The following is a 27,966-nucleotide window of genomic DNA, read 5'->3' as shown; positions in this document are numbered from 1 at the left end:
CCAATAGAGCACAATTGAAAATAAATGTTGCTGTCATTGTGTGTAGCTGTCAATTTTTTATTTTGTTTTCTTCAACTTATTTTATAAAATGTACTTCAATATTGGTAAAATTGACAAATTCAAAAATGAATCAATAATATTTTTCTCAATGGAAAACAAAAAAGTGATCTTTCGACGTTTTGGCATATTTAAATAAAACTATAAATTGATTTTATTGCCAATAAAAGAAAACATTAATTTGGTGGTGAGACTCAATAGATTTATGGTTAGGATTACTTATTCTAAAATTCTTGGATCTCTTTTCAAAATTGATAAAAACACCAAGCCATATTAGTAAAATTGACAGATTATAATTTTCTCGAAAAAATGATCTGCAGATTCGATTTTTAACCATAACAACTCTTTTGCTCAATGGAACACAAAACAGACGGAATTGTTCGAAGTTTTCTTATATTTAAATGAAACTAAATTGATTTACTTCACCAATAAATAAATAAATCTGGTAATTAATCGCTTATTATCAAATTTATGACAGGTTAATTATCTTCCGTATGCTTATTATGTTTGACCTTTTGAGTTACCTGAACTTTCATGAGATCAATTATTATTAATTTATGACCAAAAATTGCAAACCTTATTTCAATTTAATTGATCCCAAAAAGGAAAGACATAATTTTCAAATCTTTTTAAATTCTTTATTATTTATCTTTGGCACAAGAAAACTAAATTAAATGCATTTTATTTTTCTTCAGTATAAAATTTCTTTAAACAAAAACGGAAACATAATCCAGTATAAAATTTCTTTAAACAAAAACGGAAACATAATCCATACAAATAAAAAAATTCAAGACAAACAAAATTTCAATGAATCTCAGATTTTCAGAGCTATGTACAAAAATTGTTTATTCTATTTTTCTATTGTGTCTTATTGAAAAAATCTCTAAATGATGTTGGTGCAACAGTTGACATTAGTGCTCGAACAGTTTCTTCCGATGATTTGGTGGAATTATTGTCCTTATGTTGGAAAACAGTGAAATAAAGGATCACTCCAAGAACCACAAGGAATACAACCGTGGAGCACAGGATAGTACACAAAAGTTTCATAGTACAAGAAACACAGCTGAAAAAAAAATAAGATAAATATTTTAATTTATTAAAAAACATGGTGTTAAAAAATATTATAAGAGTTGATTTAAAAGTTGTTTAAGTCCGTTGTTAAAAAAACGTCAGTTCACGTTTTGAATTGAAATTTGGAGCATCACTGTATCCTAAGAAACAACTGCAAATTTAAAATTTTTAAAGTTCCTAGAATATAACTCCCAAATCAAAAAAGTAGGAATTAAATTATTTTTTTAACATTAAAATTGAAGTACTATTTATTTGTTTAAATAAATAAATTACAATTTTTCTTCCTTAAAGTTTAAAAACCAAAGGAAACTTAAAAGTGAATTTGGAAAAACCTTAAAAATCACAAAATCTAAAACAAAATCTTAGGGCCAATTGTTGTCATATTTTTATCTTAATATTTTAAGTACTTATACTTAAGTATAATTTAAATCTTCTAAAAACTATATCCATCCATTGTCTAAATGTTAGTGAAGAATTTATTGTGCCTGATGAAAGAAACCCTTAAACGTTGAAGGTGTTACTCCAGACATTAGGGCTTTAACTGATTCTGTTGTAACCTCTGGTGATCCTTTGCCTTTATTGTGGAAAACAACAAAGTAAACTATGACACCAATAACGATTAGAAGGATTATGATTGAAAATACTCCCATTAGCATGCTGCAAGCACATTTGCAACAACTGAAATAAAAATAGATTAAATTTAATAGGTACTTAAATTTGATTATTTTGCTCAACAGTTATTGGATGGATTTAAGGATTGGAATTCGGAGAAAGTAAGGTATCAAATACTAGGGGCTTTGTCTACTACTACTGGGATTAGGGATTTTCAATTTTCAAAATCAAAATGCTGATTAAGGGCTAATTTGTTCACCGGTTTTCATCTTAAATCCTTGATTAATTTCTTGTAGATTTTGTTTGATTTTTAAAAAAAACTTAACCCACTGTGAATAAATTATCCCTTAATCTAAATTTATTATTATTATCCATAAAACAAAGTGTTTTCTAAACTAATGGTTGATATAAATGTTAGGAGTAATTTGAGTCGTAAAAAGCCTACGATATTTTTCTAATAGAGTTGAGGTATTGTATGGTGAAAATTACACAGCTGGTCGGCAAGATGTCTTGATGTCTTGTTATTGAATCTTGAGCTGAATACGATCTTTTACAAATTAATACATTTTTAACTTCTTATAGGAAGTTACTGTAATGGGTCCGATTTATCAAATTGAAAATGTTGACATTTCTCGACGTTTCAAGGTCCCTCGAAATAAATGATTTTTAGACAGATGTCTATGAGCGTGTGTACGTACGTTCGTACGTTTGCGAAATTTTGTTCGTTGTCCACAGCTCAAGAATCACTAAAGATGTCGACTTCAAATAAATTTTGTTATACAAATAATAATGCAGAAAGCGCTCTCAAGAAAATTGCGAAAAAAAGAATTTTTATAAATAAAAAAACCGAAAACGATTTTTGTCACCTCAAAATTTTTCCTAATAAAAAATGGTTTTATCTCTTTGAGCAAAGAAAAAAAAAACGTTTCTGATATCAAGTAATATTTTAGGAAAAATCGAGTTGACAGTTTTTTTTATAAAAATAAATACCTAAAAAAACTCCTAAAATTGAATTTCGACTTAAAGTGCATTACTCAAACACTAATTTTAGTTGCCCTAGTAAAATTGGTAACATGTTTTTAAATTTTGTCCAGGCTGTTTATTCTTTCTTCAATTACAGCTGTTAATTTTTGTCCAGTTACCCCGGTGAATCAAATCAATATCAGATCATTAATCTTAAGCTACTCAGATGTTGACAAAAGCCCTATGTGATCTTTATTAGTGATAAGAAGTCAGGTTCTGATGAGATTCCAACAATAGTCTTCAAATCTTGTTTCGCTGCTCTTTCAAAACCATTAACTAATCGTTTTTAATGAATTCCTGAAAACGGGTCGTTTCTACATGGGTCTGTCTCTGGAAGATCGATAGCAATTAATCTAACCATTATTTGCAATAAGATCGCAGGTAACTTTGAAGATGATTTGCAATCTGATCCTGATTACACTGATTTTTCCTTTCGTATAAGAGTCAATCGCGACATATTACTCGTAATAGCTAAAATATCAGCTTTAGGGTTTCCCCCAAGTTTTTTGTTATGGTTGTAATCTTATTTGGTTGACCGAACTTAATACGTCACCATTATTTCACCTTTATTGAAAGCTGTGACCTTTGGCGTTCCCCAAGGAAGTCACTTTGGACCTTTACTATTTCTTCTTTTTGTTAATGATATGCCTCATATCATTAAATATTTGTTTGTGTCTTATTTTTGCTCACGACAGTAAATTGCTTAAATGCATTAAATTTGCATCTAATCGAATTCTTCTTCAAAAAGATTTTGATAGTTTAGTTTAATGAGTGTTCTACACACCAGTTACAACTTAATGTGTTTACATAATCATTCGTCGTAACTTTGAAATATCAAACTTTACTTATGCAATAAATGACGTCAATCTTCAAATGGTCTCGAAAAAAGGATCTTGGAATCATTTTTGATCCGAAACCAACTTTTTCTCCGCTCGTCGTTGTAAAAAAAAGCTAACTCCTTACTTGGTTTTATACCCGTAATTCTAAAGAATTTTCTGACCCTTTTACACTCAAGGTATTATATTACCGATTTGCAGACCAATACTTCAGTATATGGAACCCATTCTATTCACTGCATTCTAATCGACTTGAAAACCATCCACAAACGTTTAACTAGAATAGCAGTATGTAGATTAAAATACAATATTCGAATGCCTTCACACGGTACAAGATGACCTTTAACATTAAAAAACGACGATATTGCTTATCAAATCAAAATCACTCTATCATGTCAGGTTCTTTTCAAAATCCGAAAAAACACACAGGCTTTTTGGGCTATTTCCATTGTGGTTTTCCAGATCCATAATATCTATTTTCAAATTTAATTTTTGATTTTAAAAGAATTTCATAAAATTTTCGAAAAATCTTCCAAGTTATTAGGTTCTACCTGGGGAGTTATTTCGTAATTTTCAAAACGATTATCATTAACGATAACGTCAATAATTTGCTTCGCTTAACTTTGTCACTATCGTTTCGTCTATCGTTTTTAAGTATAAGATAACTCAAATTTCAAAATGAACTCAACTAAAGATAATGCTTGTTCGGTTACTTAAAAATGTTATTAAACTTGGGTTTTTCTAAGGGAAAAGTTTTAATAGTTACAGCAAACCGTCTGGCAAATTTATTGTTTCCAATATCTTTAAAAAGACCTCTTTTAAAAACTTTGCACAAAACTATAATAGTTTATAAAAGAAAAAACAAAAATGCTTACATATACATTGGTTGGATGAGATAGAGGGTCTGATTTATCTCTTAATTGACTTCATAAACCATAACCGTATTCATTTTTTTTTCTGAGTTTTCATTTTCACTTTGTAACAAAACTCAATTACATTTTTATTTCAATTTGCTTAGTTAGTATTTGCAAATCAATGACTGACGATACCTATTAAGAGATCGTGCAAACACTATCGTTTTCACCATATCACTTTGACGATTATCGTCTTACGGGAAGTGAGACTATCGTCAAAACTCTATAGTTTGACGATACTCGTTTTACGGAATGACCCTCCTGTCTTTCCTAAATCTTTAAAAAACGCTGAACGATTTATAATAAAAAGGTTTCTAACGTAAAGAATTCGTCATTTTAACAGGGAAATCATATTAAGTTTTTCAAATATATAGAAAAAATATAAAAATAATGTTGAAATCGTGTAATTTAAAAATAAGTTGGAATATGAAATCAGCAATAAAACGTATTCTTTAAAACCATGATCATGATCATCAATTTCGAGATTTCTAAAAACTTTATATAGACTCAAATAAAAACCCATAACTAATGACAGTTTCCAAAAACTTAGTAGAATACTAAAATGATTTGAACTGTATCTATAGGAGACATAGATGTAAACGGTGATTTTTTAAGAGCTTGAGAACTTTAAAAAAAAAAACGCATACAATTTGCAAAATCTCATCGATTCTTTATTTGAAACGTTGGATTGGTCCATGACATTTACTTTTTGAAGATAATTTCATTTAAATGTTGACCGCGGCTGCGTCTTAGGTGGTCCATTCGAATTTCGGCCGGAATAGCCCGAATTTTCGGAAATGTTGTCTTCCAAAGCTGGAATAGTTGCTGGCTTATTTGTGTAGACTTTAGACTTGACGTAGCCCCACAAAAAATAGTCAAAAGGCGTCAAATCGCATGATCTTGTTGGCCAACTTACCGGTCCATTCCTTGAGATGAATTGTTCTCCGAAGTTTTCCCTCAAAATGGCCATAGAATCGCGAGCTGTGTGGCATGTAGCGCCATCTTGTTGAAACCACATGTCAACCAAGTTCTGTTCTTCCATTTTTGGCAACAAAAAGTTTGTTAGCATTGAACGATAGCGATCGCCATCCACCGTAACGTTGCGTCCAACAGCATCTTTGAAAAAATACGATCCAATGATTCCACCAGCGTACAAACCACACCAAACAGGGCATTTTTCGGGATGCATGGGCAGTTCTTGAACGGCTTCTGGTTGCTCTTCACTCCAAATGCGGCAATTTTGCTTATTTACGTAGCCATTCAACTAGAAATGAGCCTCATCGCTGAACAAAACTTGGCGATAAAAAAGCGGATTTTCTGCCAACTTTTCTACGGCCCATTCACTGAAAATTCGACGTTGTGGCAGATCGTTCGGCTTCAGTTCTTGCACGAGCTGTATTTTATTTGGTTTTACACCAAGATTTTTGCGTAAAATCTTCCATGTGGTCGAATAACACAAACCCAATTGCTGCGAACGGCGACGAATCGACATTTCACGGTCTTCAGCAACACACTCAGAAACAGACGGAATATTCTCTTCTGTACGCACTGTACGCATTCGTGTGGTTGGTTTAATGTCCAATAAAGTAAACTGAGTGCGAAACTTGGTCACAATCGCATTAATTGTTTGCTCATTTGGTCGATTATGTAGACCATAAATCGGACGTAAAGCGCGAAACACATTTCGAACCGAACACTGATTTTGGTAATAAAATTCAATGATTTGCAAGCGTTGCTCGTTAGTAAGTCTATTCATGATGAAATGTCAAAGCATACTGAGCATCTTTCTCTTTGACACCATGTCTGAAATCCCGCGTGATCTGTCAAATACTAATGCATGAAAATCCTTACCACAAAAAAATCACCCTTTACTTATGTACTTTGCAAAATCATCGCATACAGTTTGTTGTTAAGAACAATATACATAATATGTTTTGCCTTCATTTTTAAAGAGTCAGATTTTAAAAACTTAATTCGATAGAAAAATTGTAAGGTGAAATTCGAATCAAGAACAGCTTAATTACCTTAAAAAGTATACTGTTTAGTTTATATTACAGACAAAACATTTAATCTTTACATCCCAGAGCTTTTCGCACGCTGTGAAAACTCTCAAAAGGGAAAAATTCCCGATTTTGAAACATTCTTTATTGCTGCTCAACTTGAATTAGTCTTACCTAGGCTTCTTCAATAAATGAGCTATCTAACCCTTAAATATTATTTCAAATCGGACCAGAACTTCCTTAGGTGATCGCGTTCAAACAAACAAACAAACAAACAAACAAACAAACAAGCAAACTCTTCTGCTATATAATATTAGTATAAATGTTTTTTCTTTGGTAGAACGTACGATTTCTAATTTAGTTTAAGCTCATTTGTTCCAATCTGAAGATATTTAAATATTCAGATATTTTATTTGTTGTTGTAATAAAATCCCGTTTCTGTAATATCTATTAATAATTAATCTATATATATACAACTGAAATCAAGAAAAGAGGAATCTTTGTTACGGTTTAGCTCCGAAACTTCTTAGCCAATTGTCAGGCAGTTTTGTTTTAAATGAAAGAGGAAAGAGGATCAGGTTTTAGGCAGAAATAAAGTCCGATAATGTTAGTCAATAATTTGGTATCTAAACATATAAAATCCAAATATAACTGACTCACTGATCTCACGGTTCGTTAGGAAATATAAATACCAATTTCTGTCGTGCATTCAAAAAGCCTAAAGAACCACCAGGTCTCTGCTGTTTAGGACGAAATTTTTATTGGCAGAAATTGCTGATCCACTGAAACAATTAAAAACTCTTTTAAATCATTCTTATTGAGATTCTTAACTATTTCTTAATATGGTTCGTGTCTACAATTCTGCCTTGCAAATGACGTCATACAAACAACCCTGACGAACCGAAATTTTTACAAATATATTTCATGGTTGATTCGGTGAGCGAAGTACAACGGCGAATTCCGATAGCCCCAAATACTTACAGAGAATTATTATACAGAATGAAAAAACCGCTCACGCAGCTTTCAAATTGCCTTGTGATACTGGACGGTGGTGATTTTCGGCGAACATTGCCAGTTGTGCCAAGAGGTACAAAAAGTGATGAAATAAATGCTAATTTTTACCTGCAAGTCGCCCAAATTTCAAAGAAAATGGATAATTGGTTACGCGAACGAGCGATTTTAGCACTTAAAAACGATTCTGTTAGAATCAACAAACTTATCTTTCTATTAATAATCTGACTGATCAAAATAATGCTATTAATATTCCAATTGAATTTTTGAATTCTTTGAATACATCAGGACTTCCTCCGCATAAACTGGACTTCAAAATTGGGACTTAAATAATACTAATGAGGAATGTAAATGCACTGAAATTACGCAATGGTACTAGATTAGGGATAGTAACTATGCAGATGAACGTGATAAAAGCTCAAATTCTTTCCGGCTCAGCCCAATGTCAATTTGTTTTCATTCCCAGGATACCGATGATTACTACCCGTTCGAATTTAAACGAGTACAATTTCCCTTAAAGCTTTTGTTTTGCTATGTTTATCAATAAGGCACAGGGGCAGACACTGAAGTTTGCAGGCCTTGACACCACAAATCACTGTTTTACCCACGGACAATTTTATGTTGCTTGCTCCCGTGTCAGCTCGGCAAAAATATCTATATGTGTATGCGCCTCACCAAAAAACAAAAAATATTGTTTACAAATAAGCATTAGAAGTACATATGTACAGAAATAATATATAAATTAACAAAAAAGAGGCTGGGATGCGACCCACACTGATAACTTCCCATCCCGTCTGTCGATTTGTTTTGCTTAAAAGTTTGTCTATATGTATTTTTACCAAATTTGCCCACTATTTTTTGTAGATTTTATTTTTTATGAAAAAAACGGACTGTTGGATTTTTATATAAAAATTACTGAATATTGAAAACAATATTTTCTCTGAAATAAAATAAGTTTGAAGCCAATATTTTTAATTTTTGAAAAGCTATTTGAGCCGAAAGTAAATTTTTACCAAGTTTTAGTAGGTATTGTTTTTTTTTAGAGTTTTATTTTTTTGTAAAAAAACAGTCAATTCGAATTTTTTAAAAATTTTACCAAACGTTGAAAACAATATTTTTTATAAGATAAAATTAGTTTGAAGCCAATATTTAAAATTTTTGAAGAGATATCTGAGTCGAAAATCAATTTTTACCAACTTTTATACTTTTTTTTAGGTTTTTATTTTTTGTAAAAAAACTGTCAATTCCGTTTTTCTCAAAATTTGTCCTAATGTTGAAAACAATATTTCTTATAAGAAAAAATTAGTTAGAAGATATTCGAGTCGAAAATCAATTTTTAATAACTTTTATAATTTTTTTTTAGGTTTTTATTTTTTGTAAAAAAAACTGTCAATTCGATTTTTCTCAAAATTTTTCAGAATGTTGAAAACAATATTTCTTATAAGATAAAATAAAATTGAAGCCTTAATTTCAAGTTTTTGAAAAGATATTTGAATCGATATTCAATTTTTACGAACTTCGAGTAATGTTTTTTTTTAGATTTTTATTTTTTATAAAAAAAACTGTCAATTAGATTTTTCTCAAAATTTTATCAGATGTCAAAAACATTATTCTTCGTTGCACAAAATTGTTTTAGAGATAAAATCATATTTCAGTCTTAAAATTTTGGAGGTGACAAATTTTTTTTTTCAGTTTTATTGATTAAAAAAAAACCGTTATATTGATTTTTTTCAAAAAATATACCTGTTTGGTATCACGTTACAATCTATTATATAAAATTTAATTCAAGTCTCTAGAGATATTTAGGGTTAACCAAAATTTTCAAATTTTTTTCAAACTGCTATAGTAAAAAATCCACCAACGCAATTTTCTTGAGAGCCCTTTCTGCATCTTTCTGCCTTATTATCTGTATAACAAAATTTATTTGAAGTCGATATCTCTTCTGGTTCTTGAGCTATGGACGACGAAAAAAACGTCGCGAACGTACGGACGTACGGACGTACGGACGTACAAACGTACGTACACACGCACGCACAGACATCTTTCTAAAAATCTTTTATTTCGACTCTAGGGACCTTGAAACGTCGAGAAATGTCAAAATTTTCAATTTGACAAATCGGACCCATTACAATAACTTCCTATGGGAAGTTAATAATACCTCCCGGGTGAAGCCGGGTAAACCAGCTAGTTATTTTTAATTACGTAAAAAACATTATACGAACAATTTCTTTCTGTATAAAAACATACACATTTTAAAAACAATCAAGCTAAGAACCACCCTTGTGTTGTTTTTTAATCAAAGCATTATTAAATTAATATGCACGAAACGTGTACCTAAGGCCTATAAGTTAGTTAGATCTACTTAACATAAAAGGTATTGACGTTCGTTGTAATTGTTGTACTTCGTCTAGAGGCTAAAGCGACATAAAATGTTTACTTTTTTTAAAGTTACAATTTATAATTGCAACGATTACAAAAGACTTAAATTAATATGCGTCACTTGTTACAAGTATTTCATAACCATTGTCCCTGATATAAATGGATTTTATACTTCTTCTCAAATCAAATCAAATGGGGTGGCGCAACAGTCCGTTGTGAACCAGGGCCTAGTGACTTACAACTCTCAACCATTCCTGTGTGCGAGTACTGTTGTCAGGAATGGAATACTTCTTCCACTTTTCATTATTTATTGACACAAGTAATAAATCTATACATTTCAGAAATTTGGCACATTTTTGAAAACAAAACAAAATACATTTTAGATAAAAGATAAGGTATGCAAAAAATGATTCATAATTGATTATTCATATTCATTATCGATTTTCTTATATAATCCACCTGATTTGTCAATAAGATATGAATAATTCACCTGTGGTTGATAAGGGATTTTGTTTATGTTTATACTCGATGATTAACTTGTGGCTAATTCCACGAAAACAAGCAGTTTTTTTTTCTAATAATCAACATTTGAAATTTTGATAATATAGCAAAAGAATAATACATAAATTATATTAGTTAAATTAGAGCAATAATATATTTAGTTTATTTTTTCTTAGTTGAACTTTCTTTCGGTTTTAAACAAATAGTTAGTGTAGTTACGTGATATCTGCCAGGAACATTCCATAAATCGAATTAACTATGAACATATAATAATTATTACGAGTTTAAGTTCTGATTACACTCCTCGCCACTTGAATAGAACACCCTGTATAGTTTATTTGTTTTTTTTTTTTTTTTATTTTTATACAATAATAATATTGTGCCTTATATCTTTGTCCAACTCTTTTCCTTTCTCTGAGTACAAATATCAAGTTCTGGAAAAAAGTCGTTGAAGGATTTTTTCCACATTATGTTAGCGTATGTTGAAATTAATACAACCTTTTTGCGCAACTTGTAGTACCCGTGGCATGATGGTTAGTGCGTTGGACTGTCATGCAAGGGGTCTTGGGTTCAATCCCTGCCTGTGCCACCTTAATTTAAAAAAAAAAAAAATAATTTTCGCGGGTACTGCCTCTTGCGAGGAATTGACAAATCCTTCAAGAGTAATTCTTGTCATGAAAAAGTGCTTTCTCAAAACTAGCCGTTCGGATTCGGCATAAAATTGTAGGTCCCTTCCATTCCTGACAACAGTACTCGCACACAGGAATGGTTGAGAGTTGTAAGTCACTAGGCCCTGGTTCACAACGGACTGTTGCGCCACCCCATTTTTGATTTTTTTTTTGCGCAACTTACAGTGATTGTCATTAATATTCGGTTATTATTTTTAAACATACTTTTGGTGTTTTTCTCGTAGTAAAATTGAATTTAGGTTTATTATTTGGTTATTTTATAAATTATTATATTATTACCTAAATATTGTATTAAAATTAAAAATGTTGTAATCACTTAACTGCATTAAGATATACAATAAACAACGCAAAAAGGACGCATGTAAGCGCTTCATTAATATTCGATTTTTTGTTTTCTTTGCTGAGTTTGACATTTGCCGCGATTAAAAGTTTGTCTATTCAAGAGTGACGTTAAAATAAAGTGTTCACTAGACATTCACATACATTTTTAAAACAATTTAGTGTAAGATCGTTTGGTTTCATTTAAAAAGTTAATCATGGAGCGCAAAGGAAAAAATGCAAACCTTGAAAAAAGAAATCTTGTTATTTTTCACCATTATAAAGGTGAAACATACAATAAATTGCTGGTATTTTAGACATGAAGCCGAATACTGTCTGTGATATTGTTCGGAGGTATAAAAGAGAAGGGAGGATCGAACTAAAGAAGCAGATGGGTCAACCAAAAAAGTTAACAACTAAAGAAGTACGGCTTATAGGAAGAAAAATTAAAGCAAATCCTCGTTTAAGTGCACCAAAAACTGTGCAAGAAGTGTTAATGGAATGCAAAAAGAAAATAACTGCATCAACGGTACACCGAACCATAAAAACAAATGGCTACAATGGACGTGTTGCCCGAAAAAAGCCATTTATCAATATGCTCAACAGGCAAATTCGGATCAAATTTGCGAGGGAACACAAAAATAAAGATGCAACTTGGTGGGAGGATGTAATATTTGCTGACGAGAGTAAGTTCAAACTCTTTGAGAGTTATGGTGGGGAGCATAGAGGAGGGCACATCATGGTTTGGGGTGCATTTCGGCCAGAGGCATGGGAAATTTAGTATTCATCGACGGTATATTGAATAGGTAATACTATTTAAGGATGCTAAAAGAAAATTTAAGGCAAAGTGCTGAGAAAATGGGCATTTTAAGGAATTTCAAATTTTACCAGGACAACGACCCGAAGCACAAGGCGCATGTTGTAAGAGAATGGCTTCTGTATAACTGTCCAAAACTTATCGAAACACCTCTACAATTTCAAGACCTTAACCCAATCGAGAATTTGTGGGATGAATTGGACCGTCGAGTTAGCGAAAACCCCTTCTCGTCAATAAGTGCACTCAAGCAACGGCTTCAAGAAGAATGAAGCAAAAAAGGCATAGGATACCTTCAAAAAATTATAAAAAATATGCCAAATCCACTGGATAGATTTTTATCCAGTTAAGGGTGTCCAAAAAATATTAAAATCAAATGTAAGAAAGATTAATTAAAAAGTTAATATAAGTATGTAAACAAAACCGAATATTAATACAAAATATTTTTAAGAAAAACTGGTTTTTAAGTTTTTTAAAGTTTAAAGTGAAATGTAAAGTGTTTTTATGAAAAGAAACAACAAAATCGAATATTAATGGCACTCACTGTAAATACGAGTAGAACATTCATTTAGTTTGATGTTAACTTTTGACAAGCGGGCTCATATTTTTTGTTGATCGAACTTATTTGTTAATTTCGACTATTTAATTTGAGAAAAACCTAAAATGGGTCGCGAAAAAGTGTTAACCTAGACGGAAAAAGGTCCAATTAATGCCTACAAGGACGCTAGCTTATCTATTGTCAAAATAGCTAACAAAAATCCAGGGGAGCCTAAACGTTATATCCAGAATTTCAAGTAAGCAGGCTAAATATGGAAAAAACATGAAAGGTCGAACACACACAGCGTGGTTAATAATGCGAAAAGGTGACTTATTTCAAGATAGGCGTCAAATTCACAAACATTGGCAAAAATTTGGTGCTAAGGCAAGTCTTACAACTATGCGTTGTGACCTTTCGAAATCTTAACATGTAAAAAAACCGGGTTCGAAAAGAGCAACACCTCAGCTTTTGTCGCTCACATGTGAACTGGATTTCACAGTGGAACCTAGTGCCCTTCTCTGATGAAAAAAAATAATTTGAAAAGCCCCGATGGCTATAGCTATCATTTTCATGATCTCCGCGAAAAAACACTTGGAACGGCTGAATAGCCGTACTGTTGGTGTAATTATGTGGGGGCCATTTCGTTGTCTTACAATGGTATATTCTAAAATGCCTTTCCATACTTGACACATTCTGGACCTCTGCCGTGGATTTACCTGGTTAGTAAAAATCGATATACAGAGCCAAAATGTGGCCCTATTAAGCTGGGCGACTTATTCTTCAGATTTGAATATTATCGAAAATGTTTGGGGATGGTTGACACGTCGAGTTTATGAATCAGGACAGCCATATTGAAATGTACCCGAATTTTCCGAAGCTATCAAAGTAACTTGAAGCTCGATTTCACTTATTTATTTGGCTATTAGTACACATTCCTTCCAATAAGGATATTTGAAGTTTTAGATGTGACAGGTTGCTCAACACATTACTAAATATTTTGTTTGTATATAAAATACTCCAGCTATCTACAATTTAAGTTATTTTTGTAATAAAAAGAATCAAACATCTCTAAAATGTGTTTTTCATTAAATGTCCTATTCAAGTGGCACAAGTTTCAGACCCCTTATTTTACTGGTTTTTGGTTGATAATAATTTGTTAACACTTAAAACCTTAGCATTGAACCTTTCTTTTGATCAAATAACAAGAATTAAATTAAGTTTAATTTAAAAAAAGTAGTCTCTAACATCCTTGGTTTGGGAGCAATGGAGGATTAGAAAACAGGCCCAATGGGTGTCCTATTCAAGTGACTGGGAGTGTATAAAAACATCACTAAAATTATAAGGTAGCTGTTCTATCTAATCTTTGATTTTGAATAACACCTTAAGATTGATTAATTTTTATATTAAATAACTTGAAGCGGTAGGTACAAATGCACCTTTTTCAGTTAACTCTGTTTATTACTTTAAAGGAAAAGTTCTGTCTAAAAGAGGCACAAGTTTGGGTACCACCAATTATGCATATCTGCTTTAGATCCCTAAGCGTGATACGAAAGCAACAAGTTAACATTTAAAAAATAAATTAGAACACGATTTCAAATCTTGAAAACAAAAATAAAAAAGAGGAAACAAAAACTATGTTAAGTTATTTATCAATTTAATTGCTCCATATATTTAAAGATAAGCTAGTCTTAAAAAATAATAATCTCATAGAACTGTCACATAAATATTTTAAGATTTAAAACCAAAATTTAGTAAATTTCCATACCCTTTGAAAATATTTGCCTCATGGAAGCAGATTGAACTTTCATTCAAAGTATCAATTGATATGAGCAAGTACTCAGAATTTTGCATTCTGAAATTTACATTTTGATAGCTAAGGACCAATTCCGAATTAGAAATCAATCTACCACTAGAGGTTTTTGAGATATCAAGTTTGTAAGGTTATGTTTTTTCATTCTTTATAATTTACCAAATCTTCAATATTTTCAATAATCTTTATTTGTCTTAATACAAAATGTGTCAGTGAACATTGGTTTAGTATTTTGGAACTTCAAATGATGAATAAAGATAGAACGTGGTATAAGATGTTCTACATTCGCGTAGTACGGCTAAAGAACGAATCTCTGTACTTCACACTACTAACTAGTTATTCATATTCATTGATGCTAGAGCCACTTATAGATATTGGCAATGTCAGGAATACCTCAATTAAACGACACAAGACAGCATTGAATTTTACAATGCATTAAATTCGACGCTGACAGTTACGGTCTTAAGCATGTTACACATGAGCTATGAACTGCGAACGGATGTTCGCATATTTTGACTTTTCTTTCACATGAGCTTGATTTCTATTCGCAGGCAGCGACGAATTGTCAAATTATAATTACCCTTTTCGACAAACAAAACAAGAGTGGTATAAATTTGAGGTTAAATTGAGCGCAAACAATTTATTCGTTGCAGTTCGTTGCAGTGTGAATGGTGTGTGGAACGCGAAAAGATTTTGACAGTTCGTAGCAAACACACTGCAATTTGTTACTACCAAATTGTTTTTACAAAATTGCCTTGTTTTAGAGAACAAAATCCAAATTTTATTATCCTAACATAAGTTTCAATTAGTTTCTTATAATTTAAATGTGTTATTGTTTGAAATTGACTTTTTGAAATGTGTAAAATCACGTTTGTCCGTCCATTCGTTGTTCGCTCTCATGTGCAAGGCCCTTTAATGTTGTTTGACAGTTTGTCAGTTTTTAAGTAGAAAATATTAAGCGAATCTTTTTTGTTGGCTAAATTATGATATAGCGTTCGTTTATCTAATTTAACATTACTTTGGTTCAGAAAACATATGGGACTTCAATCGCGTTCAACTTTATTCTGTGAACGTAAATTAAGGCTAAGTTAATACGTTTGTTTTCAGATGCCAATAACTTCAAACTCGGAACATTAGTTCACTAACATCTACTTTTTACTGATCGTGCAAATACCAAAACATTATTGTCTATACAAAAAAAATCACGTCAGGTTAGCCACAATGCCATCATGAGTTGTATTTTGTAATTAGTAAAGAAAGTCTATTTATTTCTTTTCCAATATATGTAAAAGAAATTGTCCAAAAAATAAATTAATCACAGAGTATAAAGTACGGTTTGTAGTTTAATGTAAAAATCATGATCAGCTGTCATTTTAACATGAGTAGACTTGACTTAATGGCTGCGTTCAATCTCGTATTGGATATTGTATCCTGGATATGTTGATTTTTAAATACCTTATTGAATGAGCTGGATACTTAATTTGATAAAGCTGTCAAAAAAATCTGTCAGCTTTTTATAAAAGCCGACAGGCACTTAGATCTCGCAGTCCAAAATTATTGTAAATTAAAGCTTTCAATGGATTATTTTAATAATTCACATCATTTTTACGAAAATTACCAGGTTCTGTCCCACACCAACACATACCAGAAATTCGGCAAGTCCAGACGACTTAAAGCCTAGTACATACTTCCCCGTGAAGTGAACGTTCGCCAGTGGAGAAAGTGAACTTTTGACATTGCTCACTGGTACACACTTGTGAGTACACGTTGTGAACATGAACAAACCAATTGTCAAAGCTTCACCAACAGTTCCCTTACATTTTGCACGTGAATTGCCCGTGAACGAAAACTCTCCACTTTGTTCTCCACTCAGCTTCACGAGCAAGTTCACGGGTGAACCAAAAACTGAAATTTGTATGGGTTCACGAGATGGTTCACAAGTATGTACTAGGCTTTAAAGACAAGGCAAGTTTCTGGTATCTGATTGACCAGCTTTCAAGAAATTGCATTCCAATTAAGACAACGTTATTGGAAAGTAGTTAGTCAAGAAATATAAATCTAACTATCAAGTTAATTCCACTTATGTCAAATTGACAGCTAATCATAACTTTTCATTCAACTGAAAGCTGAACTTTTTTACTCTGTGATTTATTTGGTTTCTCCACAATTTCATTAAATGTTCTGTGCATCGACAAACTATACATGGACTGCTAGTAGCCAACTTCACGATGGTTCCACTTTTAAAGGACAAAACACTAGCGCAAAGAGGGATATGCGGATAAATTGTGTAACATTTAATACTCACAGCCACTGCTGTCGTTCTTGCTACTATAGTAGTATTTTACTATTTTTAGAGTCAACTGCTACTCTACCCACGGACGAAAACTACTCCCCAAAATAAAACGGAAAAGAAATTTTTATTTGGTTTACAATAAAAACCAAAATTTAAAATATAACACCCCAATAATAGTGCAACAACAGAGAGAAAATTTTCAGACGTAAGCCTTATAAAAGATAAAAAAAGAAATTCACTCAAGGTAGAAACGGTGAATGCCCTACTTACTGCTAAGGAACTTCTTAAAAACAATTTCACCGTAAAATGGGAGTCATCGAAAACTTTAATCTAGAATAACAAAACATTAAAACATTGTATAAGGCGCCAGTTATAGCTAGCTAGCATTGGTTTTCATTATTGAAAACAAACATTGGAACTTTTTTGACAGGTCGTGTATAGCTATTCTTAAACATTTCTGTCATTGAACAAATTTCCGGATTGAAATCCACTGAAAAAATTTTACCAAGTGAAATCTATCATTAGAATTGTGTGGAATTGAAACACAAATCAGTGGAACGATTCGTTTCACTTTTGAACATAAAGTATCAGCTGTTCAGGATAATGAATTTCCATCCGTTGTAGAGAAAAATAAATGCGTAATTACACTTTTTTTTCAAACAAAAATTCTTTGTGTGATTTCCGATGGATGATTATATAATTTTCATTTCCAATCAAAGGGAAACACCGTCAAAATTTTTTTCTCGATCGATTTCACTGGTAGCTATAATTAACCCCTTAATGTTTTGTAACTGAAAATATGAAACATCGAATTTACAACAATGAATTTAATTTATTCATGAATATTCAAACATGTATGTTGATGTAAAATATAATTTAAATTGTCAATTTCTTATTTAATAAACAAAAAGTATTGAATTTAAATTATTTATTTCAATAATATTATTTTAAAATGTTGGCCTTTAAGAAGTGAAAGCAAAAATTTGGTACGACATTACATCCATCTATTTGTCTGTTTTCGGAACATTAACCTTCGCAATAGTCCAATTAACTTCAAATTTGGACATTGTTATTTTCAGTTTTTAATTTTTTTCAGGGGTAAAGCATGTGTTTGTTGTTTTTTTTGTTTTACTCCTCCTTATTTAAGAAAATACTCCCCAAAATTATTGAAAAATACTACTCTTGAAATTTTCAAAACGACAGCACTGCTCACAGCAAAAAAATCATGGCATCCATTGACATACTATACATGGACTGCTAGTAGCCAACTTCACGATGGTTCCACTTTTAACGGACAAAACACTAGCGCAAAGAGGGCTATGCGGAAAAATTGTGTAACATTTAATACTCACATCCACTGCTGTCGTTTTTGCTACTATAGTAGTATTTTACTATTTTCAGAGTCAACTGCTACTCTAACCACGGACGAAAACTACTCCCCAAAATAAAACGGAAAAGAAATTTGTATTTGGTTTACAATAAAAACCAAAATTTAAAATATAATGCCCCAATAATAGTGCAACAGCAAAAAGAAAATTTTCAGATATAAGCCTTATAAAAGATAAAAAAAGAAATTCACTCAAGGTAGAAACGGTAAATGCCCTACTAACTGCTAAGGAACTCCTTAAAAACGATTTCACAGAAAAATGGTAGCCATCGAAAACTTTAATCGAGGATAACAAATCACTGTATAAGGCGCCAGTTATAACTATTATTGGTTTTCATCATTGAAAACAAACATTAGAATTTTTTTGACAGGTCGTTTATAGCTATCCTTAAACATTTCTGTCATTGAAAAAATTTCCCGATTGAAATGCACCGACAAAATTTGGAACACAAATCAGTGGAACGATTCGTTTCACCTTTGAACATAAAGTATCAGCTGTTCAGGAAAATGAATTTCCGTTGTAGAGAAAAATAAATACGCAATTACACTTTTTTCTCAAAAAAACAAATTCTTTGTGTGATTTCCGATGGATGATTATATAATTTTCATTTTCAATCAAAAGGAAACACCGTCTTAATCGATTTCAATGGTAGCTATAATTGACCCCTTAATGATTGTAACTGAAAATATGAAACATCGAATTTACAATAATGACTTTAATTTATTCATGAATATTCAAACATGTATGTTGATGTAAAATATAATTTAAATTGTCAATTTCTTATTAATTAAACAAAAAGTATTGAATTTAAATTATTTATTTCAATAATATTATTTTAAAATGTTGGCCTTTAAGAAGTGAAAGCAAAAATTTGGTACGACATTACATCCATCTATTTGTCTATTTGTCTGTTTTCGGAACATTAACCTTCGCAATAGTCCAATTAACTTCAAATTTGGACATTGTTATTTTCAGTTTTTAATTTTTTTCAGGGGTAAAGCATGTGTTTGTTGTTTTTTTTGTTTTACTCCTCCTTATTTAAGAAAATACTCCCCAAAATTATTGAAAAATACTACTCTTGAAATTTTCAAAACGACAGCACTGCTCACAGCAAAAAAATCATGGCATCCATTGACATACTATATATAGTATATATATATATATGTATAGTATGTCAATGGTTCTGTGTAAAAGGGTTTCGTGTCAAATTGAAAAAGAAATAAATGATATTTATTTGTGATGGACTTGTAGCTTGAACAAGAATTGTTTTGTAGACAACAATGGCTATTGGACTGATCAACTGAATATAGGGTTTAAAATGTATGACATTTAAAAAAATAATTAGTTGCCTTATTCAAAGAATGCAGAAAACTGCTAATGAAGCCCCTTATTTTGTCCGAACCTGGCTATTGTTGGATACCTTTGGATTCCTTTATTGACATTCCAGCTGTTTCGGATCAACTGTTCTTTAACACGTACACACTAGAACAAAACGTAATCCGAATACCCTATCTTTTTGAGAATGAACGCAGCCAAAAGTTATGGAGATTCTTCTTGACTAAATTTCCAATAAAGTTAAAGTTAACTATAAGATACTAAAAACTTGTCTTTACTTCAAGTCCCTTGTGTCGTCTTAACCTGCCCATATTCATTCACTTTTAAAAACCGAATTTTAAATGACATTGGTGAACTGACAACAAGAAGCAACGATCGGAGAGCAAGAGCTTTTGATTTTTCTTACTTGAAAATTTTGGAAATCCCTAGAAATCAGCTGTCAGTTATGTGGAAATCCTGGAAGTATAATTGATCACACAGAATCGTATCGAAAAGAAGATATCGAATTGAGAACTGGCATGTTCAGACAACATGGAAACTTCATTTACAGACATTACAGACATCATTGATTTCAAACTGGCAGCTTTACCCACAACATTATTGGATATAAAAAAAACTCCTAACACAGATTACAATCCCATCATAAGTTCTATATTGTATTCTAAATAAGAAGTCGTAATTCTTCCAATATGACAGAGAACCCTTTTAAACAAAATTGTGCAGTAATGTAAATAAATCACAGAGTTATAAAGTTCAGCTTTTAGTTAAATGATAAAACTGATTACCTTACATTGTGACATAAGTAGACTTGACTTGATAGTTAAGCCTAGTACATACTTCCTCGTGAAGTGAACGTTCGCCAGTGGAGAAAGTGAACTTTTGACATTGCTCACTGGTACACACTTGTGAGTACACGTTGTGAACATTTGACTTCAGCTTCACCAACAGTTCCCGTACATTTTGCACGTGAATTGCCCGTGAACGAAAACTCTCCACTTTGTTCTCCACTCATCTTCACGAGCAAGTTCACGGGTGAACCAAAAACTGAAATTTGTATGGGTTCACGAGATGGTTCACAAGTATGTACTAGGCTTTAGGGAGACTTATCTTGACTATTTTTCCAGTCAACTTTTCAAAAAAATTGGCATAATTGTAAGGCCATTTTGTGGCAGCTGGCCAATCAGATACTAGAAACTTGATTTAACTTCAAGTTCCTTATATCGCCTGGACCTGCCCAAGGATGGCTTCGTGTTTCCCAATCATTTCTGTTATTTAGGTTGTTGATCAAATTATTTTTCTTTTAACGTTATCATATCAATATTTAAGAAAAAAGTCAGAAATCTAATACATTGTATATGTATCTGAAGTTCAGATGATAACTGCGTCACTTTCTAGGGCACTTTCGTAATTAACCTATGAAAAATAATTTAAATTCCATTATTTTGGTCTAAGCCGACATTTTATTCATTAGATTAAAGGGTCAATCAACCACTGATAAACGAAAAAGTGTCTATTTTAAAATAAACTTTCAACAAACAACTTAACTTAGAGCGCTACTCCTTAGGTCTTAGGTCATTATATACACAAACGTTTTTTTTTAAATGGATACAGAAAGTGTCGATGATGATTGTAATTAATGACTAAGTATTCACTTTAAACACTTCCTTATCAACAAAGAAATTATAAATAATTTTGATTGCACAAAAAAGAAAAACACTCAACAGGTAATTTTCAATGTCTTACACTAATATTTCAAAACTTACCAACAGACCACTTTAGCTGGGCACTTTAGACATTCACATAGAGCATCACACATTTTGTTGTTGTTTTGTTTGTTTTTTAAAAAATTAAATAAAAATAAAAATCCTAATGAAAAACACCCAACTGTTTCGTTCGAATGTTAATGAAATACTAAATGGTAAATTTACACCTCTTATGCCCAATACGACCGACAACGACGACGTCACTTTGAACCACAACAAGACGCTTTAGGAGTTAATTAGAAGGTTCCATAGCTTTTATTAAAATTGTTTCTTTTTTCTGTTTAAATAATATATTGTGCTATAACTGATAAGATATCGAAGCAATCTAATATTATTAATCATTCATATGATGGGGAAAAGAATGGTGAACCACTCTCTGGAATATTTGTTTATGAGCATGAAACTTATCGTTGGTGATAAAATAAACTGATAAGAGGGTTAATCATTGTAATAGTCGATCGAATTTTTTAATGGAAGTATCAAAAAGTGATAAGACTGATCTCACATGAACATAGGTGCTTTACAAAAATTCAAAAAAAGAGATAATTTAAAATCTGAGCAATTCAATTCACTTGTCTAGTGATAAAAATAAGAGATCAACAGGTTCTTTAACATTTTTATCAAGAGTTGAGTTTTTTAGTGATATACTTGACGGTTTAATTGAAACTTGATAAGGGAATCGATACTCGACTAATCAAAATTCAAGTTCAAAGGATGGAAGCGATTGAGTGGAAACATAAAACGGATAGGTTTTTCTTTAAAGCCTAGATTTTTGAAGTTAAACTGAATGCAGACAACTTTTGAAAAACACGTATTTGAGATAATTTTTAGTGCCGTTTTTAAATTCAAACTTCGATTTTAACTTTCGAACTTAATGTAATATCTTTGTTAAAGCAATGTATTCGTTACGAAAACAAAAATTATTTTCAAACCATTTTGCCTCTTCCTATTCAATGGTGATTTTGGCACATAAATCACGTTGAATTCCACTGATGGCATCCATTATTCATATTATCCATTATTTTCCTTGATAGCCTCGGTGGTTTGCGGCTTATATGTACGCATAGACCTCCTACTTAAGATCACATGATCTTGGTGACCAATTCGTCAACTCGGCGCGTGAGAAAACCATGCCATGAAAGCACTCCTGTTCAATTCCAATTCAAACCACGAAAAGTTGATGATCATAAACCTATAGCGCCAAAATCTAAACCAAACAGTAACTTAATTTGGCTCCTCGTCAATCTCACCCAATTTTCACATCCAAAATTCAAGCACTCATCCAAAAAGATAATTTTTTTAACCGCTTTTCAAAAAATTCGCCATGTTTTGGTCTGCAACAGTGACAGGCTTAATTCTTGTGAGCAACGCGGAATCGACTGCCTAGGATTCGGCTACACACTTTCACTAACAGCAGGCATGTTTGGCTACCGAAAGTTGCATAATCGATTTAGAAGGGTGACCTTCTGCTGCATCAAAAAAGGGCACAAAAGAGAATGCCCATTTTGATAATAAAATTTTATAATTTTCACGTGTAACTAGAAGCTGTTAATTGACATCATGATTTGTCTTTAATGACTGATTAAAGAAAATATTTTGATAGAAAGAAAAATAAACAATATGGCCGCCACGAGTTGCAAAATCAACGAGTGCCTATTGGCTGCGTTCAATCTCAGACAGATAGGGTATCCGGATACCTTTTTATTAGTGTTTTACGTTCAAAATAACAGTTGAGATGTCAAAAAAGGAATCCAAATATACCCAAGAATTTCTAGGGTATGTAGGTATCTGACAGAACTGCTGATTCAACACATGGTTGAATTTCAAGAAACTTGAAAATTGATTTTAGCTTTTGTATGTAGGTATCTGACAGAACCACTGATTCAATACATGGTTGAATTTAAAGAAAGTTGAAAATTGATTTCAGCTTTTTGTATTTGTATTTGTTGTTGTAAACAAAGAGATAAAAAATGTAAGTTAAAGTTGTATTTGAGGATGTTCTGTACATAATAGACGATGAAGAAGCTATTTGCCTCCGAATTTTAGAAGATACCTAATGATGATAATTTTTTTAACTTCAAGATTGACTTATTTTGTTCTCGTTTTGTAGATGACCAGTTTTCTAGATCTTACCTCCAGTCTAGTGTCTATCATTCTGAAGTTGAAGAACCTCAATGTTCCAGAGCAACAAGCAAATAAAGTCGCTAAAAGGAAAGGTATATTTTTATTTCAATTCCCCAAAGAAGAACCACTCTATTTCCTTTCTTGACGGTTGGGAACATAAATCCATTCTGCTTTTAATGGAGGAATGCAGAAAGAGAAAGGACCAGCTCCGAGACCCAAAAACCCAGCGAAGTACAATTTTTCAAGAAATTGCAAAAGTTCTTGAAGAACACGAGTCAATTTTTGATGAGAAACAATTAAAAATAAAATAAAAAAATATGAATAAACTTAAATGTTTCTCTGCTTTTTGTGAACAGCTGAAAGTTATTTTTATTTCTTGACAGCTATCTCAATATACCTATCCAATTCGTTTAACAAGGTATCTTAAAATCCACCTATCCAAGATACCCTATCTAACACGCGTTTGAACGCAGCCATTAGAAAACCTTTAGGATCCGTTTAAGCATTAATGCTCCAGTGATTCCTTAAGATTTAAGACAGGTGAAATTTTACATCCTATGATGAGTTTTCCAAAATTCAATTTTTGAACTGATCTAAAATATAGGGGTGATAGATTTAAAAACCCATAACTAATTTGTTTGCAAAAATAAATGCATTACTTCATGAATTTACAGTCTCTTAAATTTAGATATATTAAAAATAGAATTTAACTTGCTGCAGTTTTCTTAAATCTGTAAAAACCATTGAGTAAAGACTTCTTTTGGAGCCGTTTTCAGTTCTAATGTCGTATTAAGTGAATCGGAAATACTGATCAAAGATAAAACAAAAATAAAGCGATGAGAAATTTGAACACTCTATTGATCCTGTTTTTTGTTTTACTAATTTTAAAAAGTAATTGTTCTTATCATAGACCTGATTGGAGAATATTTGCACTACGAATGTAAAAATTAAAACAAAAATTAATTTAGAAATCATTCAATTTGGAGTTCATAAAAAGAATTTCATTAATTTTCGAATTCTGTGTTTTGCCGTTCGTAACAAAACATTCCTCCGATGGGACCTGTAACAAGTTCAAATATTTTAAGAACCTGAAGTAATAAAGTGAATTAAGGATATAAAAACCCATCGGAAAACTGCAATTTGTTTGTCAGAAGAAACATTTTGCCAAGCAGTAATTTTATGATTGTTTTGGGCACTAAGTTTATAGTGCAGACAGTTCTCAGAGTGCTCTTCTCCTTTTAATTTTTAGCAACAAATTCAACTGATAATGTTGAACTTTCATTTACATACTCGTATGTATAATTTGTTAAAAATATTCACTGTGGCGTATACGTAATTTCTTTGAGCAATGCAATGCCAAAACGTCTTTAAGTAGTGAATACCCTAACCGAAATTTTGTTTGTAGCATAAATCAAATACCTTATAATATTATAGAAATGCTATGTGTATGTATCATCACATGAATACTTAATAATTTTGTTTCAGTTTAAACGACAAAACAAATGTTTTGCATTCCAGACATTGATAAGATAACCAAAACATATTCATGATTCACCAACTACTTAAAACGTTTAATCTTTATAATTAGTCAAATTGAATGTGACTCATAAATTAAGTGAACTATAGTCAACACATTATACCCTGTTTATACAAATATTTCTGTTTGTATGAAGAATTAAGTTTTTGGAGCTATAGTTGAATAATTTGATGAAAGGTTTATACAATATTGAATGTTTTCAAAAACGTAAAAAATCTGCGCATATTTTTTTTAATAACCAACACATTTCTTCTGTAAGACGCAGGCAGATCTGCTTTAGTACAGTTTTTAAGAAGTCACTTAGTATTTATGAATTAGCAAACAAGACACAGGTGACTAAGGTGAGTAAGTCCTTTGATTCAGTTGTGGTTTTTCAATTTTTTCTCTATCCCAATTGAAACTAGTTTTATGATTTTTGAGTTTACCATTCTTCGGTTTTCTTTTCCTAGGATTACACCATTTATTTGGTGGATGTTCTTCTGACATCGTCAATTTCATTTCTTCAAAAAGAATCGTTTCACACTTCGATTCGAATTTTGGGATAGTGCCCCACTAAAGGAATTGTGTCTTTATAGAATAGAATTGAAAAGAGTGCTCTAAGACTTATAAGAGATCGTTCTCTTCTAACGAGACATTTGCTTAACTTGAATATTGCCACAAGGACTCAGGCCTATCGTTGTTTTATCGTTATCTTTATAAACAATGCTCAAGTGAAATAGCCAGTTGCATTTCTCCTATTCAAACAATTTAACGATAATAACCTTACTTCTACGAATGATCATCAGTTAACTCTTGAGTCCAATTCAGGACGTATTGTTAAGTACAGGGAGTCTTTCTTTAGCCGCACTAAATATGGATTACTTTACTAGGCTCAATATTTCCCAATCTCCTTTTTAATTATATCCTTCTTATATAGTACATATATGTGTTACCGAAAATGAATGAAACCTAGGAATAAATACAATTCCTAGGAAATGTTTACCGTGTCGAGCCTATTTAGGAAATTTATAGAATGATTTACAAAAGATTATTTAAGCACATATTTCCTAGGAATTGTATACAACTGCTTTACAACGCACGCTAGGAAATGTGTTAAATTAATATTATGTACTTAATACTTATATCAAAAATCTGGAAACTAAAAATGAAATAAATATTGATTGTTTCTTAATTTTGTATTACTTTATTTTTAAATGAAAGAACTTATTTTTTATTTATTCTTACCTGGTAATCTGGAGTGACACTTAGAATAACATAATATTTTATTTTTGAAGCACAAGCATTTTGATGAGCTACAACCCTTCTTGCAAAGACATTTTTTTTAATCCTTGTCCAATCCCAGTTGATTGGATATTCTCAGCTGTGCGTTGTGAAATTTCGGTACTGGGTACTTCTTTGGTATCCAGAATACCTCTTGGGCACACGCTGAATTCAGATCTAGATTACAATTGTTTTATGATTCCATTCCTTGTTCCAATTTGATAAAGCTTCGGGCGTCACCACGTCCTCGGTCGAAACCCTTACAGAAGTTCCTTTGGACACAGAAGGAAACTTCTTATCACTTGTTCCTAACAATTTTCCTGTCTGTTTTTGTAGATTTTGTTTAGCAGAATGACGATTTTATTGCACTACTAAATTTTTTGAACACAATAGACAAAGCAGTTTGGAACCCTGTCCTTTCGTTGTCTCTTGTGCTGGTGAATAAATTGCGTGGAGTGCACATCCACATTGTCTACAAGTATGATCATCGGTCGATTCTTTTTAACAGACAATGCATTCCTTATCATATGCACTAGCTAAAGGTACTATACTGGACTGAAACTGATCTAAATTATTAAAGACTGGGATTGGTTTTATCATATTAACATTAAATTTAGCCGTTGGTGCCTTGGGATCTTCTTCAAAAATCTGTCAATTATTTTCCTTCATAAGGAGTTTGCTTGATGCCAGCGTGAAAAGCCTTGATGTTTTCCATGATAAAAGCGGAGAAGTATAAAACCTAAGATTTATATACAATTCCTATTGCTGCTTAGGAGATGTATAGAATTCCTAGGCAATGTGTATGGAAAAAATGTATTCCCACATTTCCTGGCGATTTTTGGCATTTTATACATTTCCTAGGAATTATTATATAAAGTCGGTTTACATACATAACGATGTTCAAATGGTAGACATGTGCATTCAAGAGGACACAAGCGTCCACAGGTTTTTCTCAAAACTCACCTCTGTCTAACTCCTACTCTGACCTCCCCGCGGTGAACATCGGGTGCCTAGTACCTCAACTGGAGATTGGGTTCCAACCCCAGTGGAAAGTTGTTGGGGCAGCAAACGAGAGAGGGGGGGAGAGCTGTTTCCACTAAGGCTCCTCTCCTTATCCAGGCGGCAGCGGACGAATTCTCGAGATAGAATCAACGGTGGCGTCTACAGTTCCAGTAAGGTCGAACTACTTAGTGAACACCTTATAGGGCTTCTTCGACATATTCGGAGCCCAGGCCTATAAGGAGCGGTTCATCCGGCTCCCCTTCCTTGGAGTTATACTAAGGATCTGACCCTCCAGGTTGGGGGTTGTGCCGTCGGGGTGACTTCCTGGCCACGTAAAAACATCATAGTTTCGAAGCAACAACAAGCCTCGGATACGGACGGATTCACTGTTGACAACCCACGCAAACGAAATAAGGACAACGAACTTCGGATATGTACGTGGAATGTTAGGTCCCTTAACAGACCACGTGCAGCCGAACAATTAGCGGAAGCCCTAAACTGCTGCAAGGCAGATATTACAGCCATCCAAGAAGTGCGATGGGATGGACCGGGTAAACGCAAACTAAAAGACTGCGATATCTACTACGGCGACTGCTACCGAGAACAAAGACAGCGTCTATTTGGGTCTGGATTTGTTGTTGGAACTAGGCTCAGGCAAAAAGTCTTGAGTTTCAACAGTGTGAGCGAGCGC

The 27,966-nt window shown here is 32.3% G+C and overlaps 1 protein-coding gene across 2 annotated transcripts; it reads right to left on the bottom strand.

Annotated features, from left to right (window-relative positions):
- Positions 1-788: 788 nt before the first annotated feature.
- On the bottom strand, positions 789-21,716 carry LOC129941635 (protein midgut expression 1). Of its 2 annotated transcripts, none has more exons than XR_008780899.1 (2): positions 21,353-21,716; positions 789-1,120 (listed from the first exon to the last, which is right to left on the bottom strand). XR_008780899.1 is itself a non-coding variant. In XM_056050324.1 (2 exons), the coding sequence occupies exons 1-2, from the start codon at positions 21,403-21,405 to the stop codon at positions 1,605-1,607; spliced, it is 255 nt and encodes an 84-aa protein (XP_055906299.1). In that variant the 5' UTR covers positions 21,406-21,621; the 3' UTR covers positions 1,151-1,604. The 2 variants fall into 2 exon arrangements, 1 of the variants encoding a protein (XP_055906299.1); XM_056050324.1 differs by lacking the exon at positions 789-1,120 and adding an exon at positions 1,151-1,806 and having other exon boundaries at positions 21,353-21,621.
- Positions 21,717-27,966: the final 6,250 nt, after the last annotated feature.

Source organism: Eupeodes corollae, chromosome 1, assembly GCF_945859685.1.
Source record: "Eupeodes corollae chromosome 1, idEupCoro1.1, whole genome shotgun sequence".
NCBI lineage: Eukaryota > Metazoa > Arthropoda > Insecta > Diptera > Syrphidae > Eupeodes > Eupeodes corollae.
Note: the sequence above shows the minus strand (reverse complement) of the source record. Positions and strands in the feature narration are given on the sequence as shown.